The sequence below is a fragment of the Salvelinus alpinus genome, chromosome 12 (assembly GCF_045679555.1).
Source record: "Salvelinus alpinus chromosome 12, SLU_Salpinus.1, whole genome shotgun sequence".
Classification (NCBI taxonomy): domain Eukaryota; kingdom Metazoa; phylum Chordata; class Actinopteri; order Salmoniformes; family Salmonidae; genus Salvelinus; species Salvelinus alpinus.
In genome coordinates, this window is record NC_092097.1 from 1,065,855 (window position 1) to 1,093,630 (window position 27,776).

The window sequence follows — 27,776 nt, forward strand, 5'->3', positions numbered from 1 at the left end:
AAGTCAAGGTATTGGAGTGGCCATCACAAAGCCCTGACCTTAATCCTATAGAAAATGTGGGCAGAACTTAAAAAGTGTGGGTATAAATTAAAAAGCGTGCAGCACAAGCTCTCTACACAATTTCAAAACAGCTGGGTTAGCCATATTTATGGATCTGAAGTATTAGCACTGGACAAGTTTACCACAGTGGGCTTCCCCAGAGCTAACAGTGGATTTCAACTTTATGGTCACAAGATTAGGCTGGGAACATGGTTATCTGTAGAAATATGATGATAACGCTATGAAATAATTACCTGAACACTTAAGCACCTTCCTAATATTGAGTTGCACCCCCTTTTGCCCCGGAACAGCCTCAATTCGTCATGGTATGGACTCTACAAGATGTCAAAAGTGTTCCATAGGTATAGCTAGCAGCCCATGTTGACGCCAATGCTTCCACAGTTGTGTCAAGTTGGCTGGATGTCCTTTGGGTGGTGGACCATTCTTGACAAACACAGGGAACTGTTGAGTGTGAAAAACCCAGCAGCGTGCAGTTCTTGACACAAACCAGCGTGTCTGGCACTTACTACCATACCCCGTTCAAAGGATCTTTTGTCTTGCCCATTCACCCTCTGAATGGCACACATACACAATCCATTTCTCAATTGTCTCGAGGCTTAAAAATAATTATTTAACCCTTCTCCTCCCCTTCATCTAAACTGTTTGAAGTGGATTTAACAAGTGACATCAATAAGGGATCATAGCTTTCACCTGGTCAGTCACATGGAAAGAGCAGGTGTTCCTAATGGTTTGTGCACGCATTGTATGTACCTTGCTACCTATACATGTAGCACAATCCTTAACACCAAGCAATTAGTGAGTATACACATATGGGATTTAAAGAGTCTTAAAAAAAAAAAAAAGGACACTCACTATATTGACATTTGGGACAAAATGCATTCTTCGCAATAATAGTGAATGTCCATATAACAACAAAAAAAGAAAAAGTAAATAAATCTGATTTTATTTTCCACAAGTATAAACACAAAATAAACAATTATTTTGACTGACTGCTCACCATACAATCCGCCCGTGGTCATGGTGCTGCTTTTATGCAAATGTATATATCTGCCCAGATTATCAGTAATATGAAGGCTGTTATTGCTTGTCCCTAATTTGTACTCAACATTGACACTGGTTAACCACTACTAGAACCATGAATTTACATTTCTAATTGCTTTATTAGCGAATGCTTAAAATTAGTTTGAAGCAATGCTATACTCCTTGAATTAGTTACAATTGAGGAATTTAAATGAACACAACTTCAGTATTTTAATGGTTTATACGCACACAATTGTTAACATACATTTTCAGTTTTTGGAAACAATTCTAAAAATAAATGTTTTAATACACTTAATACAATAATTATATCTATTGCCAAAATCAATACAAAAAAACAACAATGAAAAACATGCAAGGTATGTAGTGCATCACAAACCCATAGTTCCAAAAGTCATTTTACCAAAGGCATACGTACAGAACAGTGTTCTAAAGGAGAGAATATCAGAATATCAAAAAGAATCAAATGTGTCATTTATTTCTTTTCAATACTGAGTCTTATTATAATAGTATAAAGGTATGTGCAAAGAAGCGTATTTATTTCTACATTATACATCTGTTTCCACTACTCAATTCTAAGTACTAGCTTATATCACAACACACATACCCACCACTACCTGTTATGACTGTACGGATGGTCATCTTGCTCATGGAACCAGTCAACTGCTCAAGGTGACAGACAAACACATTTGATTAATCTGATTGATTATTAAACCATACTTAAATGGAGGGAGAGGGGAGAACAACCTAAGATACCCAATGCTCTAGCAGATTTAGGTACAGGAATATTGATGGCGTAGCAATTTTGCATGTCTTGTTGTGTAGTTAATGCACTTGCACTTTTGGCAGACGTGTGCCAGAAAGGTAAGCTGTGTGAATATTGGGGAAACTCTCGACAAGATTAATAACCATTGGTTTAGGCAATAGCACCTATGACCACGTAAGTAAAAAGGTGTTACAAAACCTAAAAAAACAAAACACTAATAGTGTTCTACTCTGAGAAACCAGGTTCCAGTTGGAGATAAAATAATGAACTATAAGGGCCAAAAACACTAGCCTTAGACTAAAGGAAAAAAAGACAACCAATAGAAATGTACTTCCAACGGGGATGATAGTTTTAATAAGGGGGGGGGGGGGGGGATGTTGCACATAGCGTTCCTGTTTACCTACTAGTGTCATGAGAAGACATGGTGGTGTCTGTTTAATTATCCTTAAGGGAACTCAATCATCCCGGGGGGGGGGGCAAAATAGAAACATACACAGCTGGGTTTGACCTAACTCTACCTAACCTCACCTCTCGCTGTACCCCTGTGTCTCCTATCTCACCCATCTCTTTGACCAGACTTCCCTCTCTCTCCCTAGTATCCAAAAGTCTCCTGAGAGGCGTAAACCATGTAGAGGAACCCGTCCTCGTCGTGCTCCTGCTCGTAGATCTCGGAGATGGGCGTGGACACGCTCACCATGCTGTGCTGGTTGACCAGGAGGAAGAAGGCCTGCGTGGGGTTGAGCTGCAGTCGGCGCCTGGAAGGGAATGGGTATACAGGGGGTCAGGGCTGGTCACTACACAATGGACACAATCATTAGGGCACACTGTAGGAAAATGAAAACAAGCAGTTATTTGGCAAGTCCAGGTTGTCCTTCCCTGCTTCAGTCCATTTGGTGCCTAATGAATATGACCCATCTTTTAGCTTGAACCACCTGGAGGTGTTGCATGGTTTGTGTATTCGGAGTACAGGCAAGCATTTCATGCAAGCAAGTTTAAAATCCACACACAGCATTACTATAATTGGCATCAGATTGAATGTCGACCGTCAAGGGGCAGGTCATAGAACGGGCATCGCTTTATTGAGGATTCAACAATTAGCAATGGATGCACAGAATTAAATAAATGGTACTTGCTAGGTGACACTGTTAGCCGTGATTGTTAGTTTGTGTAACAGACTGAACAAAGGAGGTGGGACCAAGTCTCTATTATTCGAGTCGCAAGAAAGTCACAAGGTTCGAGTCTCAAGTAGAACGGGTTGAGTCTTGAGTCAAGTCCAAGCCATGAAAAAAAAAAAATCTATACATGCAATGACTTGTTCAACTACAAATCTGTCTATTGAGGCTCCCAGACAGACCTTTTCATTATTTTGTCTACAACACATTTTGATTATGTCATTGTAAAATAAGGAAATTGTAGCAATTGTAACGGGCATAAAATCAGCCCAAAGCAAGGCAAGTTGATGTGCTCAGAGTGTAGATTTAGTTACAGGTCTTGGTGACCCAATGGTGAAAGTGCCATATCATACAAAATATACAGTCGTGGCCAAAAGTTTTGAGAATGACAAATATTAATTTCCACAAAGTTTGCTGCTTCAGTGTCTTTAGATATTTGTCAGAAGTTACTATGGAAAACTGAATTATAATTACAAACATTTCATAAGTGTCAAAGGCTTTTATTGACAATTACATGAAGTTGATGCAAAGAGTCAATATTTGCAGTGTTCACCCTTCTTTTTCAAGACCTCTGCAATCCGCCCTGGCATGCTGTCAATTAACTTCTGGGCCACATCCTGACTGATGGCAGCCCATTCTTGCATAATCGATGCTTGGAGTTTGTCAGAATTTGTGGGATTTTGTTTGTCCACCCACCTCTTGAGGATTGACCACAAGTTCTCAATGGGATTAAGGTCTGGGGAGTTTCCTGGCCATGGACTCAAAATATCAATGTTTTGTTCCCCGAGCCACTTAGTTATCACTTTTGCCTTATGGCAAGGTGCTCCATCATGCTGGACAAGGCATTGTTCGTCACCAAACTGTTCCTGGATGGTTGGGAGAAGTTGCTCTCAGAGGTTGTGTTGGTACCATTCTTTATTCATGGCTGTGTTCTTAGGCAAAATTTTGCCTAAGCCCACTCCCTTGGCTGAGAAGCAACCCCATTACTTGACTGGGATTTGTGCCACAAATGCTAAAACATTAGCATGCGGAAACAATGCCATGGAAATTAAACCAAAGCATGAATTGCTGTCATACATTGTCCATAGACTGGAAACCAATGTGTAATTTTTAATCTGGATGAACTATCCCTGTAACCTGTCCTATCTGAACGGACACAGGTAGGAGGGCAAGACTGCACAGCCTCCCCTTGAAAAACCAAATCTGTCTAATAGGAGTTCAAATATGTACATGTAAGCACTTGGCCCCTCCCAGGACCATACAATTACCCAATTGGTAATTACAACCAATAAACTGTCTCTACAATATAAAAAGTAAATTTTCACATCCATTGTTACATTCGTCTGAAATCAGGCTTAAGAAGAATCCCCGACCTAGTATTCGTGAGAGGGAGACTGGGTGTTGTAGCAGACGTAACAGTAAGATACGAGAGAAACGAGGACACCCTCGAGAAGGGCAGAGCAGAAAAGGTGGAAAATGATTCTTATTCAATGTACTGGCACCAAAGCGTGGCGTCTATGTGAACCGTTCTATGTGAACTGAGGCACGCGCACTCCTATTATGCAACCAGAATGACAGAGACGTAGGACAGACACGGAACTCCGACATAACCCGGGAAACCATACATTGAATTAAATAAAAACGGAAACAGAAAAAAAAGTGTTGCAATAAACGATTTACGAATGAAATGATGAAACGCTAGCAATTATTGTAGGATTAGATGGAATATAGATTTACCACATATGCATTTACACGTGTGAAATCAACAGCAAACATTTCAACAAGAGAACAAAGCACTCTCCACTGGCGGGAGTTTGGAGAGCGCAAGTGGAGAGAGACATGCCTTTATGGTGCGTCTTTGCCACAGTAATAATTACTTTCCAAATACAAGCTTCATAAGTAAATCAATTATTAATGATTATTTCAAGTAATTTTGACATACCAAAAGACCAGTAGGCATATGCTGGTAATTGTTGCTTGGTGTCCCATTGCTGGTGAGTTGGCAAAGTAAATAGTTAATATTCTTGATCACCAAACCATTTTTGGAGCTGCATATTTATTTATTAATTATGGCAATCCTCTCTCCCTACATTGTCGTTTGTGATGCACCTGATCCTATAGCTGTACAGAAAATCAGCAATCTGTTCACTAGCTCACCCGACCTGTGTTGAATGCCAGTTTGCTGGTCCAATCAGAGGGCCGAGTGTGCGTTTCACTAGCCAATCTGTTGGATGTTTTTTTCTTTGGAAGGGCGATGCTGTGGCTACGGTCTCTGGCTGCGTGGAGAGTAAATCCATTGAGGCTCTGTACCACAAAATGAGTGACGACATGACAAAACCTGGCCAGATAATTTCAAGTCATCAGTCTCATGTCAGTCAAGTCCCGAGTTTTGAGGCTCCAAGTCTCAAGTTATTTTATTTTCAAATGGAGTCTCAAGTCATCAAATTTGTGACTCGAGTCCACAACACTGCTAAAACAAAAGTTTGAATTATATTGAAACAAACTTGATTTTACTATATTGAACAAAAATATGAACGCAACATGTTGGTCCCATGTTTCATGAGCTGAAATTTTAAAAAAAGATTCCAGAAATGTTCCAAAAACTTCTCAAATTTGTTTACATCCCTGAGCATTTTTCTTTTGGAAAAATAATCCATCCACCTGACAGGTGTGGCATACCAAGAAGCTGATTAAAACAGCATGATCATTACACAGGTGAACCTTGTGCTGAGGACAATAAAATGCCACTAATATGAGCAACTGTGTCACACACAATCCACACAGATGTCTCAAGTTGAGGGAGCGTGCAATTGGCATGCTGACTGCAGGAATGTCCACCAGAGCTGTTGCGAGAGAATTGAATGTTAATTTCTCTACCAACGTCGTTATAGAGAATTTGGGAGTACGTCCAACCGGCCCATGTGTAACCTTGCCACCCCAGGACCTCCACATCAGGCTTCTACCCTTGCGGGATTGTCTGAGACCAGCTGTGTTCCAGTTTCCACCATCAGCTAATGGGGATCCATAATAAACACAAATACTGAATGAGATGTCATGCCGCATGAGGCAAAAGGTAACTGTGACCAACAGATGCATATCTGTATTCCCAGTTATGTGAAATCAATAGATTAGGGCTTTTTTCATTTATTTCAATTGCAATTTTGACTGGTATCTTTAAGAAAAAAAAGATTAAACGTAATCTTTCTCTGAGCAATTGTTATGCTTTGAACATACTTAACTAGTGTATGTATTTATTTTAGTATTTTTGCTGATCTGTATCAAAGGTGCCATAATTTCAGACCCCACTGTAGTGCCTTCAGAAAGTATTCACACCCCTTGACATATCCCACAATTTGTTGTTACAGACCGAATTAAAAATTTATTAAATTTAGATTGTCACTGGCCTAGATGCAGTACCCCATCATGTCAAAGTGGAGTTGTGTTTGACATTTTTACTAATTTAATTTTAAAAATGAAAAGCTGAGGGCCTCCTGAGTGGCGCAGCACAACAGCGCTAGAGGCGTTACTACAGACCCGGGTTCATTCCTGGGCTGTGCCACAACAGGCCGTGGCCGGCAGTCCCATAGGACAGCGCACAATTGGCCCAGTGTCGTCCGGGTTAGGGGAGGGTTTGGCCAGGGGGCTTTACTTGGCTCATCGCGCCCTAGAGAATACTTGTGGCGTGCTGGGTGCCTGCAGGCAGACCCTGGTCGCCAGCTGCACGGTGTTTCCTCCGACACATTGGTGTGGCAGGCTTCCGGGATAAGCTGGAGGGTGTTAAGGAGCGCGGTTAGGCGGTTCATGTTTCGGAGGACGCGTGACTCTCCCGAGCACGTTGTGGAGTTGCAGCGTGCAGCGATGAGACAAGATCGAAATGGGGGGGGGGATGCACTGAACACAAAATGAAACAATTTGAAATGATTTTAGTGAGTTACAGTTTATATAAGAAAATCAGTAAATTTTAAATGAATACATTAGGCCCTAATCTAATCAGATATGAATATGTTGGCCACAGACACCTTTAAAAAAAGATAGGGGTGTGGATCAGAAAACCAGTCAGTATCTGGGGTGACCACTTCATGCAGCGCAACACATCTCCCTCGCTTTGAATTGATCAGGCTGTTGATTGTGGCCTGTGGAATGTTGTCCCACTCCTCTTCAATGACTGTGCGAAGTTGCTGGATAATGGCGGGAACTGGAACACGCAGTCATACACTTCGATCAAGAGCATCCCAAACATGCTCCAATGGGTGACTGTCTGGTGAGTGTGCAGGCCATGGACGAACTGGGACATTTTCAGCTTCCAGGAATTGTGCACAGACCCTTGCGACATGGGGCCGTGCATTATCATGCTGAAACATGAGGCGATGGCGGCGGATGAATGTCACGCTCTCTGTATATTTAAATTACCATTGATAAAATGCAATTGTGTCCGTTGTCCATAGCTTATGCCTGTGCAAACCCAGATTTTCATCAGCTGTTCGGGCGGCTGGTCTCAGACGATCCCGTAGGTGAAGAAGCCGGACGTGGAGGGACTGGGCTGGCGCGGTTACTCGTGGTCTGCGGTTGTGATGCCTGTTGGACGTACTGCCAAATTTAAATAAAAATACATTGAGGCGGCTTATGGTAGAGAAATTAACAATACATTTTCTGGCAAAAGCTCTGCTGGACATTCTTGCAGTCAGCATGCCAAATGCACACTCCCTCAAAACTTGAGACATCTGTGGCATTGTGTTGCATGACCTTTTATTGTTCCCAGCACAAGGTGCACCTGTGTAATAATGCTGTTTAATCAGCTTCTTGATATGCCATACCTATCAGGTGGATGGATTATCTTGGAAAATGAGAAATGCTCACAAACAGGGATGTAAACAAATTTGTGCACAACATTTGCAATAAGCTTTTTGTGTGCATTTCAGCTCATGAAACATGGGACCAACACTTTACATGTTGCGTTTATATTTTTGTTCACTGTATGTAATGCCTTAAAACTGTCATCACATGTGCGCATCATACGGCTTTGTTTACAAACCGTAAGATAACTCAAGTAGAACGTGGCAAAACGATACTGGTAACTAACCGCTTTTCAGCGGTGTTGTGACTTTTAGCTGGCAAGCTACTTACCAGCATGCCGGTAAAAGCACACTGTTGTGCCATAGTGTTATTTTAACGTTACACTATTTTCCGAAGAACGAAGATAACCGACAGCAGTGGCTGCTTTTCATTTTGGGTGGACAGGCTGCATCGAAAATTACAATCATGTCATGAGTGTGCAGTAATTGTTAAGGACTGGGGGAGTTCAGGATTTTTAAATATTTTTTTAAAGAATTGAGCTAAGCAGAGGCAAAATCCTACAGGAAAACCTGGTTCAGTCTTTCCCACCAGACACTAGGAGATTAATTCACCTTTAAGCAGGACAATAACCTAAAACACAAGGCAAAATCTTTACTGGCGCTTGCTTACCAAGAAGACAGTGAATGTGGCAGAGTTTACCATTTTGACTTCTATTCATTTGAAATCTATTTGAAAATCTAAGGCAAGACCTGAGAATGGTTGTCTAGCAATTATCAACCCCCAATTTGACAGAGCTTGAAGAATTCTGACATTAAAAGAAAAAGGGCAAATATTGCACAATCCAGGTGTGAAAAGCACTTTTCCCAGAAAAACTTTACGCTGTAATGGCTACCAAAAGGTGTCTACATAAAGTGTTGACTCATTGGTATGAATACATTTGTAAATTATATACAGTGACTTGCAAAAGTATTCACCCCCTTGTCATTTTTCCTATTTTGTTGCCTTACAACCTGGAGTTAAACATTTATTTTTTGGGGGTGGGGTTTGTATCATTTGATTTACACCACATAACTACCACTTTGAAGATGCTAAATCATTTTTATTGTGAAACAAACAAGAAATAAGACAAAAAACTGAAAACTTGAGCGTGCATAACTATTCCCCCCCCCGAAGTCAATACTTTGTAGAGCCACCTTTTGCAGCAATTACAGCTGCAAGTCTCTTGGGGTATGTCTCTATAAGCTTGGTACATCTAGCCACTGGGATTTTTGCCCATTCTTCAAGGCAAAACTGCTCCAGGTCTTTCAAGTTGGATGGGTTTCGCTGGTGTACAGCAATCTTTAAACTCTTTTCAATGAGTTTTCATTGGGAATACAGATTTCTAATTGACCTTCTTGCAGTTCCTACCGCTTCCACTGGATGTCAACAGTCTTTAGAAATTGGTTGAGGGTTTTTCCTTTGTGTAATGAAGAAATACGTCCATTTTGAAATCAGGGTCACTTGTTGTGACTGTTTGTTAGAGGCGCATGACCAGAAAGCTAGCTACAGATTGTTTTAATCCTGTATTGAACACAGATCATCCCGTCTTCAATTTTATTGATTATCTACGTTAATAAATACCTAAAGTTGTATTACAAAAGTAGTTTGAAATGTTTTGGCAAAGTTTACAGGTAACTTGAGAGATATTTTGTAGTCATGTTTCACGAGTTGGAACCGGTGTTTTTCTGGATCAAACGCGCCAAATAAATTTACATTTTGGATATATATCGACGGAATTAATCGAACAAAAGGACCATTTGTGATGTTTATGGGACATATTGGAGTGCCAACAACAGAACCTCGTCAAAGGTAAGGCATGAATTATATTTTTATTTCTGCGTTTTGTGTCGCGCCTGCAGGGTTGAAATATGCTTCTCTCTCTTTGTTTACAATGGTGCTAACTCAGATAATAGCATCGTTTGCTTTCGCCGAAAAGCCTATTTGAATTCTGACATGTTGGCTGGATTCACAACCAGTGTAGCTTTAATTTGGTATCTTTCATGTGTGATTTAATGGAAGTTTGATTTTTATAGTAATTTATTTGAATATTTTCTCTGGCTTTTGGCCAAGTGAGACAGTAGCGTCCCGTCTAAACTCAGATTTTTGGATATAAATATGAGCTTTACCGAACAAAACATACATGTATTGTGTAACATTACATTTACATTACATTTAAGTCATTTAGCAGACGCTCTTATCCAGAGCGACTTACAAATTGGTGCATTCACCTTATGATATCCAGTGGAGCAACCACTTTACAATAGTGCATCTAACTCTTTTAAGGGGGGGGGGGGGTTAGAAGGATTACTTTATCCTATCCTAGGTATTCCTTAAAGAGGTGGGGTTTCAGGTGTCTCCGGAAGGTGGTGATTGACTCCGCTGACCTGGCGTCGTGAGGGAGTTTGTTCCACCATTGGGTGGAACATGAAGTCCTATGAGTGTCATCTGATGAAGATCAAATGTTAGTGATTAATTTTATCTATATTTCTGCTTTTTGTGACTCCTCTCTTTGGCTGGAAAAATGGCTGTGAATAGGCACTCACCTAACATAATCTTTTGGTTTGCTTAAATCGGACACTGTGGCTGGATTTACAACAAGTGTATCTTTAAAATGGTGTAAAATACATGTATGTTTGAGGAATTTTAATTATGGGATTTCTGTTGTTTTGAATTTGGCGCACTGCAGTTTCACTGGCTGTTGACAAGGTACCGTCCCACATAACCTCTCTAGTGTAAGGAAAAGTTTTGAATATTGACATTAACCTTTCTCGGCAAGACAGGTCTTCCAAAGGTGGTGGAGTGGCAATCTTTACCAAGGATCACCTTCAGTGCTCGGTTGTCTCCAAATTGTTTAGGGACAGACTTGGTGATTTGCTGGTTTTAAGCATTAACTTTTGAAATAGCACTTTGTTGACTGTTGCTGGCTGTTATCGTCCTCCATCAGCACCGGCCTATACCCTACCTGCCCTAAGCTCTCTCCCGGCCCCTTACAAAGTCTGAAATTGTCCTGCTAGGTGCCCTAAACTGGGACATGCTTAAACCACCTGACCAAGTCCTAAAGCAATGGGACTCCCTAAATCTTTCTCAGATTATTACCAATCCCACAAGGTATGACTCCAAACACCCAGAAAAGTCTACTCTTCTTGATGTTATCCTCACAAATAATCAAAGCCTTCCTTTATGAACTGGCAACTGTAAAAAGTGGTATTGTTAACAAACACGCCCCCGTAAAGAAAATTAGAATTAAAAACAGGTTCAGCCCCTGGTTCGACCGTGATCTTGTAGAGGTGCTCCACCTCAAGAATTCAATTTGGCGAAAGGCTTGGCGCACACATACTCAGGCTTAGTGGCTCTTGTTCAGGCAAATGAGAAATAAGTGCACTCAGGTTATCCGGAAGGCCAAAGTGAGTTACTTTAAGGAGCAGTTCTCTGTGTGTCTAACCCCAAGAAATTCTGGAAAACGGTTAAAGACCTGGAGAATAAACCCTCCTCACAGTTGCCCATGTCTCTTAATGTTGATTATATAGTTGTTACTGACAAGGAGCACATGGCTGAGCTCTTTAAATCACCATTTCATTAAGTCAGGATTCCTATTTGACTTGCCCATCCAACATTTCCTCATCTCCCACCCCTTCTAATTGCAACTAGCCCTGATGCTCCTCCCTCTTTTTCCCTTTCCCCGCTACGAAGTTTCCCCGTGCAGACGGTCACTTAGTCCCAGGTGCTAAAGGAGCTCCTTAAACTTGACCCCAAAAAAGCATCTGGGTCAGATGGTTTAGACCCTTCTTTAAGGTTGCTGCCCCCATCATCGCCAAACCTCTCCCCCCTCTCCCTGGGGAGGTTCCCATTGCCTGGAAGGCAGCCACTGTGCATCCTTTATTTATTTAAAGGGGAGATCAAGCTGATCCTAACTGTTATAAGCCAATTTCTATTTTGCCCTGTTCATCAGAAGAGTTGGGGGGAAAAATGTCAATAATTAATTGACTGGCTGTCTTGATGTGTATAGTATTCTCTCTGGTATGCAATCTGGTTTCCGCTCAGATTATGGATGTGTCACTGCAACCTTAAAAAATGTCCTCAATGATGTCACCATTGCCCTTGATTCTAAGCAATGTCTGCTATTTTTATTAACTTGACCAAAGCTTTTGATACGGAAGACCATTCCATTCTTGTGGGCCGGCTAAGTAGTATTGGTGTCTGAGGGGCCATTGGCCTGGTTTGCTAACTACCTCTCTAAAGAGTGCAGTGTATAAAGTCAGAACATCTGCTGTCTCAGCCACTGCCTGTTCACCAAGGGAGTACCCCAAGGCTCTATCCTAGGCCCCACGCTCTTCTCAATTTACATCAACAACATAGCTCAGGCAGTAGGAAGCTCTCTCATCCATTTATATGCAGATGATAGTCTTATACTCAGCTGGCACCTCCCTGGATTTTGTGTTAAACGCTCTACAAAAAAGGTTTCTTAGTGTCCAACAAGCTTTCTCTGTCCTTATCCTTGTTCGGAATACCTTCGAAACAAAGGTAATGTGGTTTGGTAAGAAGAATGCCCCTCTCCCCTCAGGTGTGAGTACTACCGCTGAGGGTTTAGAGCTTGAGGTAGTCACCTCATACAAGTACTTGGGAGTATGGATGATGGTACACTGTCCTTCTCTCAGCACATATCAAAGCTGCAGGCTAAAGTTAAATCTAGACTTGGTTTCCTCTATCATAATCGCTCCTCTTTCACCCCAGCTGCCAAACTAACCCTGATTCAGATGACCATCCTACCCATGCTAGATTACGGAGATGTAATTTATAGATCGACAGGTAAGGGTGCTCTCGAGCGGCTAGATGTTCTTTACCATTCAGCCATCAGGTTTGCCACCAATGCTCCTTATAGGACACATCACTACACTCTATACTCCTCTAAACTGGTCATCTCTGTATACCCGTCTCAAGACCCACTGGTTGATGCTTATTTATAAAATCTTCTTAGGCCTCACTCCCCCCTATCTGAGATCTACTGCAGCCCTCATCCTCCACATACAACACCCGTTCTGCCAGTCACATTCTGTTAAAGGTCCCTAAAGCACACATCCCTGGGTCGCTCGTCTTTTCAGTTTGCTGCAGCTAACAAACACTCAAACTGGGCAGTTCTCAATCTCGTCATTCAAAAGACTCAATCATGGACACTTACTGACAGTTGGGGCTGCTTCGCGTGATGTATTGCTGTCTCTAACTTCTTGTCCTTTGTGCTGTTGTCTGTGCCCAATAATGTTTGTACCATGTTTTGTGCTGCTACCATGTTGTTGTTATGTTGCCGCCTTGCTATGTTGTCTTAGTTCTCTTTATGTAGTGTTGTCTCTCCTGTCGTGATGTGTGTTTTGTCCAATATTTATTTATTCATTCATCCATCTATCTCAGCCCCCTTCCACACAGCAGGCCTTTTGTTAGCAGGCCTTCCACACAGCAGGCCGTCATTGTAAATAAGAATTTGTTGTTAACTTCTTGCGACTACAGGGGGTGCTGTTCCGCATTAGCATATTTGTGTCTCCAAATTAAACTGCCTCGTGCTAAATTCTTGATCGTACAATATGCATATTATTGTTATTATTGGATAGAAAACACCTTCTAGTTTCTATAGAAGTTGGAATTTTGTCTCTGAGTGGTACAGAACAATATCTACAGCACTTTTCATGACAGGGTTCAGATTTCAGAAATTTTTACCTCTGATCTGGGGTCTGTTTTTAAGGCGACAGTGAATGCTATGAAGAAACCGACACTGCCTACGTCTTCCTCTGGGTGTCTGTACGTCATCACGTTTTCAATGGAATCGATGGGACATTCACAGCCATTATAAAAGACGAAAATGTATAGAGACCGCCCTTTCTCATCGTGCGCCTGAAGCGTGAAGGACATCGGAATTGCCTCGTTCCAAATCGTTTTCTAACCAGCAATATTTCTCCGGTCATGTTTTCAGTCGTTATAGTTGTTAAAAACATCATAATGTAGTTAATTTGAACCGTTTTATAGCAATTTATATCCGTTTAGTGCGATTTTGAGGAATTTCTTTGTCGTGCACTTTTTAGCTTTGGAAACGTTTCGGGGTGTCGGTCGTTGGTGGTGGACATTTCGAAGGACAGAGGACATCTATCGACCAAAAGACGTTTATAACATAGAAAGGATACATTGCCCAAGAATATGATGGAAGAACAGCTCAAAGTAAGCAATATTTAATATGATAAATTGTTGTTCTGTCGAAATATTTTAAACGCATATTTCGCCATTTTGTTTGGTATAGCTTTGGTATAGCTTCACTTGGCGAACCCTGTATTGAAAAGTAAGGATAATTTTAAAAATGTAAATCAGCGGTTGCATTAAGAACTAATTTGTCTTTCGATTCCTGTCAACCCTGTATTTTTTAGTCAAGTATATGATTAGCTTTTAATTAAACTAGATCACTCTGATAGATGACGTCAGACATATTGAGGCTTGATTTCCTAGTATTTTTATTGTGTAACCACGGTTTTGTATGGCTAAATATGCACCTTTTCGAACAAACTGTATATGTATGTTGTAAAATGATGTTACAGGAGTGTCATCGGAAGAATTCTGAGAAGGTTAGTGAAAAAATTAATATCTTTTGGCGGTGGTTACGTTATAGCGCTCTTTGGCTGGAATCGATGCTCTGGTAACGTTTGCACATGTAGTATGCTAACTTATCGATTTATTGTGTTTTCGCTGAAAAACGCTTAGAAAATCTGAAATATGGTCTGAAATCACAAGAACTGGGTCTTTCCATTGCTATGCTTTGTCTATTTTTATGAAATGTTTTATGATGAGTAAATTGGTCATACACGTTGCTCTATCTAGTAATTCTAGTCGATTTGTGATGGTCGGTGCAATTGTAAACTGTGATTTCTACCTGAAATATGCACTTTTTTCTAACAAAAACTATCCTATACCATGAATATGTTATCAGACTGTCATCTGATGGTTTTTTTTATAGGTTATTGGCTATCAATATCTTAGTTGAGCCGAATTGGTGATAGCACCTGAAGGAGTAAGAAACTGATGGAGTTAGAATAGTGGTGTATTTTGCTAACGTGTTTAGCTAATAGATTTACATATTTTGTCTTCCCTGTAAAACATTTTAAAAATCTGAAATGGTGGCTTTATTCACAAGATCTGTATCTTTCATCTGGTGTCTTGGACTTGTGATTTAATGATATTTAGATGCTACTATCTACTTCTGAAGCTATGCTAGCTATGCTAATCAGTGTGTGGGGGGTGGGGGGTGCTCCCGGATCCGGGATTGATACTCGTGAAAGGTTAACTGACTTGCCTGGTTAAATAAATGTTAAATAAAAAACCAAAATAAGGGCTCTGGAAATAAGAATATCTTGTTTGCTAAATTAACAAAAGGCCATGCCATTGCACAGCCATTGGCTTCTACAAGCATGCTCCACTGCTGAGGTTACTTGAAGATTGTGTGCCACGATATAATATTACGGTTTCAATAAATCAATCTTAAATGGCACTTGTTTTTTTATTGACTGAAATCATCCCTTTCATGAAAATGGATTGCTCCTACAGACAGTGAGTCACGTGGCTTGCTAAATAAAGCAGGCAGACAGACATCCAGTTACTGTTCGATTGAATATTTGAATGGGCAAAATGAGTGACCTTTGAGCGTGGTATGATCGTCGGTGCCAGGCATGCCGGTTCCAGTATCTCAGAAACTGGTCGCCATCCTGGGCTTTTCAAGCACAACATTGTCTAAAAACACATCCAGTCAGCAGTAGGGCTGTGGGCGAGAACAGCTCATTGATGAGATGTTGAAGGAGAATGGCAAGAATCGTGCAAGCTAACAAGCGGGCCACAAACAAACAACAAAAAGCGCAGTACAAGTGGTTTCCCCGAACAGCATCTCGGAACGCACAACTCATCAATCCTTGTCACGGATGGGCTATTGCAACAGACGACCACACCGGGTTCACCTCCGATCAGCTAAAAATGCAAATGTTTTCCTGGCGCACGTTAGGTCCCTTGATACCAATTGAACGCCACAGCGTATCTGAACATTGTTGCTGACCAAACCCAATAGAGCATCTTAGGGATGAGATGAATGAGCTATTATATGAGCATTATATGAGCATGAATGTACCACTATCCAATCTGCAGTGATGCCATAGCGTCAGCATGGACCAACATCGCTGTGGAACATTTCCAACACCTTGTAGAATCCATGCCCTGAAGAATTCAGGCTGTTCTGGATGCAAAGGGGGGGGGGGTCTGATCTGGTACTAGATAGTGCACCTAATAAATTGTCCTGTGAGTGTAAAATGCATTCGGAAAGTTATCAGACCCCTTGACTTTTTCCACATTTTGTTACATTACAGCCTTATTCTGAAATTGATACGTTTTTTCCCCCTCAATCTATTTTACCTTTATTTAACTAGGCAAGTCAAATTTACAATGACGGCCTACCCTGGCCAAACCCTAACCCAGACGACGGTGGACCTATTGTGCGCTGCCCTATGGGACTCCCAATCACGGCCGGTTGTGATACAGCCTGGAATCGAACCAGGGTCTGTAGCAACGTCTCTAGCACTGAGATGCAGTGCCTTAGGCCACTCGGGAGCCCCAGATCTACACACAGTACCCGCAAAACACCAGAAAACCAGCATCCCAGAGTCGCCTCTTCACTGTTGACATTGAGACTGGTGTTTTGTGGGTACCATTTAATGAAGCTGCCAGTTGACTGTTTCTCAAACTAGACACACCAATGTGCTTGTTCTCTTGCTCAGTTGTGCACCGGGGCCTCCCACTCTTTCTTTTCTGGCTAGTGCCAGTTTGCGCTGTTCTGTGAAGGGAGTAGTACACAGCGCTGTACGAGATCTTCAGTTTCTTGGCATGGAATAGCCTTCATTTCTCAGAACAAGAATAGACTGACGAGTTTCAGAAGAAAGTTCTGTTTCTAGCCATTTTGAGCCTGTAATCGAACCCACAAATGCTGAATGCTCCAGATACTCAACTAGTCTAAAGGCCAGTTTTATTGCTTCTATAAAATCAGCACAATAGTTTTCAGCTGTGCTAACATAATTGCAAAAGGGTTTTCTAATGATCAATTAGCCTAACGCAACGTGCCATTGGAACACAGGAGTGATGGTTGCTGATAATAGGTCTCTGTACGCCTATGTAGATATTCCTTTTTTTTTTTTTTTATCAGCCGTTTCCAGCTACAATAGTCATTTACAACATTAACAATGTCTACACTGTATTTCTGATTAATTTGATATTTTAAATGGATTTTAAAAATGTGCTTTTCTTTCAAAAACATGGACATTTCAAAGTGACCCCAAACTTTTGAACGGTAGTGTATATATATTTTTTCATTCAAGTACTCCAGTTCAATATAATTTATTGTGGCAGAACCTAAGAAAAATATATATGTTCTGTTCATAAAGATGAACACTCACTAAAGAAACAGTGTAGATTGCAGGAAATTGAAAAACAATCGTTTGGGGAAAAATGGTACTTTTGTGCACAGGTAACCATTGTGAGGAGGCAACCAGTCTGTCTAGAGAGACTACTAAACAACTCAACATGGATACTATAACATTACTAATTTGTTACTATTGATACTACACAACATGGCATAGGTTTAGTTAAGTAGTTTCCTGCAATAGTCGATGACACACAGAGCAGTGCTGAAACAGTTAATACGGTCTACTCCCCCTCCCTCCACGTGTCATTGACATGGCTGTAATATGAAGAGACAAGCACAAAACAGGAAGAGAGTCTCTCCCAATGATAACAGGGTGTATTTCGGTGCTAGAGTGTTTCCAGCAGAAGTCCCGAGGAAGTCGGGGTCAGTGTGTGCACCAATTATTGGCACACTGCGGCTCTCCCCGCTCTCTGGGTGACACACTCCAGACAAGTAAACAATCTGGTCAACATGAGACTGGGGATACAGGCACGTACACAGTTCCCTTCCAGACTTTGAGAGAATGCGTTGACTAAAGAACACACTAACTGAACAGTCAGTACACTGCTTTACATTATGGGAGAGAAAGGCAAAGTGTTTAAGGTGTTTTGTAAATGATCTCACCATTAAATGGACATTCAGGTTCAAAGTGTGGGGTAGAGTGTCCATGTCTCTGTTGCCCATGGACTACCACCATGTCATCAAATCCAAACCTCATTAAGTCATGACTCAATGGTTATATGACTCTTACCTGATTATCTTCACTAACTCGCTCATGTTGACATGGTCAGGGACAAGAAACTTTGTCTTGTCCAACACAGGCAGCTGCTTCTCTCCCTTATAACGCTCAATGATTACCTGTAGGGGAGCACCAAGCAATGATAAACAGTTATAAGATGTAATTCCATCACCATAACACCAATTAATACTGAATATATTACATCACATATATTAAGGCCCTAAATAAGATATGTTGGATGAATATTTCATATACTAAATCGAAAAAGATAACATTCAGTGTGCTTCCTGGCTATAGCCTTCCACTTCTTCACAATTCTCAACTCAGACAACTGCAGTTGGCATGTCTGAGTATCATGTGAACTACATCAAGGCTCTTACTGTAATCAGTTTACTGATATATGAAGAGAGCTTTCAGGAACAATAGCCAGACAACCGAATTCTAGTGTAATGTTGCTCTTCATTGTGTGTGGTGAGCAGGGAAAATAAATGTAGTCAGAGCCACAATTATTGGCACCCTTGATAAAGATGAGCAAATAAAATACAAATTCTGTATGGAGGAATGGTCTAAGATCCCTCCCAATGTGTTCTCCAATCTCATAAATCATTTTAGTTCCGTTATAAGGTCAGACAACTGCAGTTGGCAAAAAGGTGTGGCATTTTTTTTTATAGGTATTACGTGTCAAACAAATTCTTTCTCTGATAAATTGTATTAGTATAAAATAATATAATTTCCCCCTTTTTTAAAGCATACAATATACCTCAGTATTTGTATTATTTATTTTAGTCTTTTTTGCTCATCATCAAGGGCACCAATAATTGTGTATTCTGTTCTATAGAGGGCAGTGTCAGCGTAACTTACTGGGATTTTGTTGGGGTGCTGGTCACGGATTTGATGCACTTCTTTGCAACGATCAGCTGCAGATAAGAATTTGTACATATTTACACAGGGAGGTCAAGGTCTCTTTCTCAATGGAGCACTGTATTTTACAATATATGAATATAAAATACAGAATTATAGACACTCAAATTCCACAGGAAGGTGGTCTATGATCAACATTTTGAACCACCCGAGAGGCACCAATGTGTCCATACATGGGGTGCATAGCAACTAACGGCTGTTTTTCCTAGGTCTGTAGCAACAGACGGAATTTCCAGAGTTAAACATCCCTGTGATCGGGTATGGTAACTCGTACTTCTATGGGTAAGTGAAGATGTCAGGTAATGTGAGAGTTTTTCCAATAGGGTTTTATAAATGAATAAAATGCTATGTTTTAACCTAGGCAACATCAAAATGAGGGCCAACATACTTTCCAATAGAGCAAGCAGCGATGAGCGCAAAACCTGTCAACCGTGATAAAACTAAGTGCACTATGGAAAACTGCCTTTAACGGCCTCAAAAAAGTGGCAGCAGCATTCATCTAAATGATGTCACCATAGTCTAGGACAGGAAGAAACGTCAACTGATAGAGATAAGAGACAATCAATGAAAAGGTCTTTCTGATCAGTTGGAAGATAAAACAGAATAGCCTACAGGCTCTCCAAAAGGTAGATTGTGAGCTACAAGTACCTCGCAGCCCACCTATGAGTAGCTCGCCAAGCAATTCTGAAAGTACATACATTTTTTCCACTTATTTCAGCGTAAATTGTCAAAAATATTACGTTCCCGGCTACTATCCAATCAAAGCCACATTGACATTATCCCACCCATGGTTAGCCACTATTGGCTTAAAAAGCCAAATGTAACAGTACCTATCTGCCAATTAATTTCCATCAATATTGCCCCGGTCTGTTTGCGTGCATTTGTTTATTATTCCATGTAGCCAGTTAGCAATGCTAATAATAACCGTCTTGTGGGTAGACAAATACTTTCCCCAATAACCTTCTCAATTAAATGTTAACTGCAAAGTTGGCCTACCTGAAATAACTATATCATGATCAGAGTATGTGAGCGGAGCATCCCCAATTTGACTGGAGCATAGAGTGCGTTTCCCAAAGGCTGGAGGGTTGGCCGCCTCGCCCGCTCCATTTTCGCTCATTTTAGGAGCTCAGGGAATGCCCGGCGCAGCATGCATTTGTAGGCTACTTGTGTCCTGCTATAGCCCCTTGCTTTAGCTACTGTCATGGAGTTGGCTAAATATCATGACGTGCTGCAGCAGTAGGCCTAACAGAAACATCGCTAGACCAACACATACCCCCCTTGCTTGATGCGCAATAAAAAGGTGTTTGAATGTCCAAATGTATCCGTTTTTTCCCCAGACCTAAATAATTTACTGTCTTCTGATTTCAGCATCGACATGGGCTCAGAAAATACATTTGTTGTTTCTCTATGACTAATTGTTCTATTGAGAGTAAAAACCTAAACCAGGAAAAATAAAACGAAGAAAACTTTGCCATGACAAATACTGTTTAGTAACCATTATTTCATCAGGAATATTGACATATATTGTACACCAAGGACGAGTTGCAGGGTAGAGAAGAATTTGCCTATTTAAAAGCTATTTATAAACTGAGTAGCTCGGGACATGTATTTTTTTTTTTTTAAGTAGCTCTCATGCTAGAAAAAGGTTGGAGACTCCTGATCTAGTCCAAAGTGTGTCTCCTTGATATGGGGTGTGCAACTGCAAACATGATCAACATAGAAAATCATAGGCTATGACTTAAACAGTCAAAGAGTTCTCAAAATAGGCATACTGGTTTCAGTAATGCCAATGGTTTTCCACAGTAGTCCAGGGCTCTACAGTGTGAGTATTTCACTCGCATTTGCCCCTAAAAATAGATGTGGGAACTGGAAAAATTATTTACGAGCACAGTGTGCAATTAAAGATTACAACCTACTGTAATCTATTTTTCCCCCGCTGCTAATTGTTTAAAAACTACAAGTCCCACATTCCACAAGCGGCATGCGCCAACCACAGTAGAGTTTTCTGTGATGACGCAGTCCAGTCAGAGAAAGGTGAACTGGAAAATAGTACCAGTACAGGCTATAATTAACATGCAGACATCGCTAAAAATGAAGCCCATTCAATTTTAAGCGAAAAAGAGACGAGGAGAAAGAGGAATTCGGCGAGGGGGATTAGCAACTAATGAAGTCTCTTCACAAGGTTTACCTGAGGAGGCTAACGTTGACATGGCGGCTAACGTTAGGGATGCTGAGAACAACGTTAGCGAAGCTATCGTGACCCCCGTGGTCACTAGCCGGTGGAGGGAGAACATATAACGTGAACTCACGTAAACTCGTACATCGCCTTGGTCCGTACAATTGCCCTTATTTTAGCGCCCTAAAAACGTAATACTTCCAGATCAACTGTAATATCAATACCATTGTAAAGCACAATTTCTCCCCTTTCCAACAAAATCAATTACACGACCTAAACACTGCCCGTTTCTGCATAACTCAAGCAGGCAATGACCCCGTCGGGTCTTTTTAAAAATGGCGGGTGGGGAAGCGAAACTAATGCGTGATAGTGAGAAGGACGGACAGATGTCTTGTGGGAAAATTGCTTTTTTCACTCGATCTGTCCAACTTATCACCTTATCGCCTCTAAAATGTAAATAAAACACTATAAAGAGTTTATATAATGTGTCATTACATACCTATTTGAAGGTTTGTGTCGAATTTGAATCGGGTTTTTAGGGCGGTGCTAAAGTGATCTTAGAAGTAAACAGCGGCTTTTAGGGCGGTGCTAAAGTGATCTTAGAAGTAAACAGCGGCTTTGAGAATGATGATCGCATGCAATGACGAAAAAAATGACTAGGTATCCCCCCCTTACCCCCGTCACTGTCCCTTTCTTGTTTTTAAACGATGAGAGAAGTGCTACATCTGGTGGAGAGAGATTGTAAGACAGAAATAGTTGCTTTATGCGTGCTGTACGTTACGACATGACACGTCAAGATGTAACGGAGGGTCAGTTTTGTCAACTTTTCTCCAATACTATAGAGCCATTACCATGTCGATCAACGCTTGAATAGAAACCTAGTTCACACCCCCGATTTTGAAGTCAACACAGTCGCTACAGTTCCATTAGTTTTCTTTGTAGCCTCGTTTGAATGTCGCGGTTACGCACATTTGTACGGAATGGGATGAGTTTACATTAGATTCAATAAAAATTGGCTCAAAATGTTCCCATGGCTAGAGTTCAAAAACAACATCATGTTCTGCAAATATTGTAGAGGGCAGAAACAAGCGGTTAACTTGTCCTTCGTGTCAGGAAACTCGCATCTGAAAAGAGATAGCGTAGCGAAACATAACATCTCGCGGCGGCATATCCAGTGCAGAGATCTGTACCTGTTGAGACAGGAGAAACCATCAGGCACGGTGTCAGCAGCCTTGAGGAGGCAAGTGATGCTGTCTGAGGAGAAGAGGATGCAGCTGAAAATAAAGATAAACATCGCATGCTTCATTGCGAAAGAAGAAGAACCTTTCGTCAAATTTGGGCCGCTTAGACTCCACCACAAAAACGGACTTGACAATAAATCCCACATACGACAATGATGTAAGACGATGTGGAGATGATCGGTCAAATTGCTGACATAATAAGAGAGAGCCTGTCAGCGAAGCTGAAAGCCGCGAGGTATCCTGCCGTTCTAACAGACGGAGACACTGATATATCCAGCGAGATTGTCTATGTATTGGAGGATGGGAAGCCAGTCAATCTCCTGGTCAGACAACAGACCCTTGAGCACTCTCATGCCATTGGTAAGTTGTTCCTCTTTATAGGCTTTATTCTTGTGTAAAGTTTCATCATTATTCATAATGGAGATAATTTAGTTTGTCAGAAACACTTTGGTATAATTTTTTTTGTGTGTTGTCCCTCGAGGTGTTTTGGATGCCACATTTTGTGTTGTTTGCCCAGAGAAGGATCATGGAAGAAGAGGTGCATCTCCTTCGGGGCAGATGGTGCCTCCGTGAACATGGGCCATCGTGGGGGAGTGATTGCCCACCTGCAGAGAGGCAGGGGGGCATATAATCCCAATCCACTGTATGCCACATAGGTTTGTAACTAATAAATTCTATATGATTTAGTTTTATTTGCTAGCAGAGAATGTTAAACAATACTGTGTGTGTCTGTGCAAAGTGCTGGAATGGTAAATACCACAAAATTATTGTTTTCTGTTGGCACAAGAGACAGGGGGGGAAGGAGACAGTGAATTGTTTGGAAGATTCTGTTCTGACTTCCACAGACTAGAGCTGGCAATACTGACCTTTCAGAAGAAAAAGCCAAAAGGTGTCGGTCGTGTACGATCTTATGAATCTGATATGAAGGCGTATCACTTCAGCGGAAAATCCAAACGAGAGCTCTATGTTCTCGGGCAAGAGCTCTGTGTGGCTATTTGCACACTGTATAGCGTCAAGGGAACTCGCTGGATCTCCCATGTCCACAGAGCCCTCAAAGTGTTCCTACGGCATGGACAAGACAAGGACCTTGTTCTGCAGCACATGGAGCACCTGGCCGTAGCATCAACAACAGCGGAAGTTCAAGGGCGGGCAAAGAAGGTCAGCTTTACACAGGAAATGTAATACCACACTAGTTTTAAAAAATAGGTTCAAGACTCAAATGAACTTTCAGAATCAAGTAATTGACAGGTGACCGTTTATTTACTGACTACTTAACAGATAAAGCGGGAAATGGAGAATGCACTCGTGTATTCTGCCATTTTCTTTCAGACATGTTCGAGGAGCTATCCTCACTTAGCCTCACCATGCAAAGGAATGACCTGATCCTCCCCCAAGCCACAGAGTTGAGGAAGACAGTGACCAGACTGTAAGCACTAAAGCTTAGGGCAAAGGCAGGAGGCAGGAGGCATGCTGGAGAAGATCCAGACCATGCTTGCTCAGCAGCAGGGTGATGAGAAGAGATTCCAGGTGTGTTAGGATGAGAGCTTGTTAAAATGTAAGAGAAATTGATGATTAAAATCGATGATTAAGACAGATTCTCAGTGTATTCGTTGCCCAGTAGAACAATTTGAGGATAAGGAGGGAAATGCAGTGGAGAAGTCTTTACTTAAAAAAAAAATATGTTTAAATGGGAGACAGACAAATGGCCAGACATTTCATTGTGTGTTGGTGTGTGTGTGTTATTTCTGTTAAAATTGAATAACACTAAAGGGGAATCTGAAAGGCTTTACGGACCATCACCAATCCCCAGCTGAAGCAACACATGGAGGCGGCCATCAACATCGGCGTGGATGATCTCAAAGCCAGGTTCGGTGGTTTGCTGAAGGATGAGGGTGTCCAGACCCCAGTGGAGTCTTTCAGAGTGCTAAACCCTGACACATGACCAGGCCAGCCTTCTCACCTTTGGCGATGATGGTGTGGCATACCTGATGAGGCATTTCAAGGAGCCTCTAGAGAGGTAAGAATTTATTTGACACTGCACTGCCATTGAAGACAATGTTGAGTTTGCATATTTGCAAACTCACTTGCTCTGTTTAATCCTGCAGATCAGGGTGCAACATGGCTGCAATCCAGGATGAGTGGCAGGGGCTGAAAATCCTGGTCAGACACAATTTCAAGGACAAGTCCTACAGTGGCCTGTGGGAGACCATGTTGACAAAGGACCCCTACAGGCACGATTACATGGTAGGCTAACAGTCCTGAGTGGTTATGTATGGTATCCTATGGTTGGTTTTGATAAATTAATGGTAAGAGTTTAAATGAAATTGAAAGATATCATATTTTCCCTAGAACATGGTGGAGTTGGTGCAGCTTATGCTGGTGCTGCCCATTTCAGCCACCCAGTGTGAGCGAGGCTTCTATGCGCACAACCAGATTAAGAATTTGACAAGAAGCTGCCTTGGGGTCTCCACCACCGAAGACCTGATGAGGATCAGCCAGGAGGGGTCTTCTGTCGAGGAGATCGATCCCACTCCTGCCGTGGACAGCTGGCTGACCTCTTAGCGGGCCAGACGGCCAACATACAAAAGCAGCTGGACCACTGATATCCTTTGCGTCTAGTAGGCATGGGTCAGTGTGTGATTTTGGTGGTATGTGCTGTTCCACAGATGTGTGTCCCTTAGTACACACACACAGTATAAATATGTATGTAATAAATTGTTTGTTAATAAACTGTGTTACATTTTTCACTGTGCTCCTAAATTTCTTTGTATGCTCCTACATTTTTTCATTTAGGAGCGCATGTACTCCTTGGGAAAAAACATTAGCGTAGAGCCCTGCAGTAGTCAAACCCAAATTAGCCTACATCAGCAGTGCAAATGCATGTGTAGACATTGAGGACATGTGATTGCTCTATCAATTATGTGTTGCACTGCACAGGGTAATAATTTAGAATGGCCTGACACAAATAAACATATCATGCAATCTTTTATGGCACCCATGCACAATCCGGAGTTTCAGCCCAACTTTAATCCCACTGCTTGGTAATAAAGCTCAGGGATGGGGCTTGGCAAATGTAACCACTTTCAAAAACATAGCCCACACCAGGGGTATTCACCCTACGAGGTCCGCAGCTTGATAGGTTCTCTGTTCTACCTGATAGGTTCTGTTCTAATTAATTGTACCCACCTGGTGTCCCAGGTCTAAATCAGTCCCCGATTAGAGGGGAACAATGAAAAAATGCAGTGGGACTCAAGTATGGGTAGCTGCAGCCCAATATGGCGACGGAGTATGGGAGTCGGAAGGAGTGGGTGTACGGAAAGCCAATCAGCTAATTGGGCAGATTTATTGCCACTCAAGAAAGTTGTGTGTGTCTGACTGGACTACAAGTCTGACTGGACTACAAGTCGATAAGTGCTTCCTACTGGGTATCACAGTCGTGTCACTGGCAGTAGCTAACGTGGCCATTTTTTTTCTCTCACACAATTTTATTTCAAACAGGATAGCAGCCTACACAATAAATAATTAATATTGATAACCATCTAGATGTCACCTTTATACATAGCCTACATACAGACTACTACTCAATGGGGAGGGCATGAACAGCAACACCGGGACACATTGGCCTTCGCAACTGTCCGGCAAAGGTGTGGGAAGTAGCTACCTAGTAGCCAATATCAGGGTGACAGTCACAGTAAGCACACGCATACAACATCACAGTCACAGTAAACACACGCATACAACGCATGAAGTAACAGTACACATCCTAAATCCCCACATTAAATTCCTGAACAGCTCCAGAACATCAAGATGAAATTTTTTTGAATTTTGTTCCAGCAATACGGTGCATTAAAACCAAAAGCAGATTTACTTAGCTCTATGGGGACTAGGAAACTCAAACGGAAGTTTATGAAGTAGGGCCTTGTAAACAAAAAGGGAGTAATGTAGAAATCTACGGATCTTTAGCGAAGTCCAGCAAACCTTTTGACACAGGATACAGTGATGAGCATCATAACGTTGGATGCTGCCAACCGTTGATAAACCCCACAGAAGAAGAGGCGGCGGCAATAAAAGGCAGCACAGAGTTGTCTTTGACTGTAGCTGGCTAGAGCACTACTTTCCAGCAGTTATGTTAATGATGGCGAGGGCAGTTGTTCGGCAGGCGGGAGCGAAGGACACTGCTAGGACTCTGGTGGTACACAGCAGGTGGGATAGGTAGCTAGCCAACACAATGGTAGACGGTGTATTTCAACCCCGCCTGTCGGGCATTGTTTTTCCGCAGTTATGTTAACAGCAGCAGGTATTCAGCATGCTGGAGTAAAGGACACTGTGCTAGGGGGCTGTAACCAACAGGATACTCAAGGGGAAAGGAACGCCCGGAATTGTACGCCGCCTTGAATTGAAGGCAATAGTACCTTTTATCCATTTTTAGACGCCGTAGTCAGTTTACACTTCCTCAAAAGTCAGAATGAATCTAACTCCCCCAAAAAATCTCATTAATTTTGACGTTTTTGCCGAAGAGATCTTAGTCGCACAATTTTACATCTAATTTTGTTTGCAGTATTTTTCAATGAAAATAATTGCATGAAAACGAGTTGTCTCTCCTTGAATGACAACAAATACTTTATTGAAGATGCCCTACTGTTGACCAATCACTGACGAAGGGGCGAAGACTTCGGCTCTAAACTATGGCTTGCCTCCTAAAAAAATGTGCGGTCGAACAGCCGAAAAAACATTCACCGAAGTACAAATACGTCACAATATATGTACGAATTCAACCATACTGTTTCGGGAAGTATGCGGATGCCTTTATTATTGACGTTGTTAGCTGATCAACTAGCCTAGCTAGCTTAAGTATGCTAACGTCAGTATCAAAGTTAAGGCCTCTCTGGCGTTGGCTACCATTAGCTACCATTACACTTCATAATGACGAATACTGAGAACACTGTTGAGCTGTTTTCAACAATACAATATTGCCTGTCCAGTAAAGAATATGCCTAACTAGTTAAGGTTAGCTCAAAGATCTGTGGTTAGCAACTGTTAACAGCTGACGTTACTTACCGAATGACCTTCTTTGTTTGAACGGTCTATCGGATGGCATCACTGTAGATTACGCTGTGGCTTATAAATTAGATAATATACCAGTAAATATCTCAAGTTGTTTATGGAATTCTCAACAAATGCTGTCCCTTGCTTGTCTGTCAAGTCCGTGCTCACTGTAGCTACAAAAACAGCGTTGGTTTGGAATAAACTAGCTAACGTAGCAAGCCTTTCCTTTTTAGTCCTGACGAGAGATGGAGGAGGCTATCTTCTGCACTGTTCTCCCGATCTAGTAAATGTGGAGGAGGAGTTCAAATGGAGTGT

The 27,776-nt window shown here is 41.7% G+C and overlaps 2 protein-coding genes across 4 annotated transcripts; one reads left to right on the forward strand and one right to left on the reverse strand.

The window, feature by feature from the left end:
* Window positions 1-1,286: 1,286 nt before the first annotated feature.
* On the reverse strand, window positions 1,287-27,776 carry map1lc3a (microtubule-associated protein 1 light chain 3 alpha). Of its 2 annotated transcripts, none has more exons than XM_071334651.1 (4): window positions 27,474-27,776; window positions 18,939-18,994; window positions 18,090-18,196; window positions 1,287-2,619 (listed from the first exon to the last, which is right to left on the reverse strand). In XM_071334651.1, the coding sequence occupies exons 1-4, from the start codon at window positions 27,511-27,513 to the stop codon at window positions 2,457-2,459; spliced, it is 366 nt and encodes a 121-aa protein (XP_071190752.1). In that variant the 5' UTR covers window positions 27,514-27,776; the 3' UTR covers window positions 1,287-2,456. The 2 variants fall into 2 exon arrangements, with proteins under 2 accessions (XP_071190752.1, XP_071190751.1); XM_071334650.1 differs by lacking the exon at window positions 27,474-27,776 and adding an exon at window positions 19,995-20,157.
* LOC139535341 (zinc finger protein 862-like) lies at window positions 23,773-25,145 on the forward strand. 2 transcript variants are annotated; one of them, XM_071334652.1, is made up of 4 exons: window positions 23,773-23,942; window positions 24,186-24,432; window positions 24,521-24,659; window positions 24,765-25,145. In XM_071334652.1, the coding sequence occupies exons 2-4, from the start codon at window positions 24,404-24,406 to the stop codon at window positions 24,975-24,977; spliced, it is 381 nt and encodes a 126-aa protein (XP_071190753.1). In that variant the 5' UTR covers window positions 23,773-23,942; window positions 24,186-24,403; the 3' UTR covers window positions 24,978-25,145. The 2 variants fall into 2 exon arrangements, with proteins under 2 accessions (XP_071190753.1, XP_071190754.1); XM_071334653.1 differs by having other exon boundaries at window positions 23,773-24,432.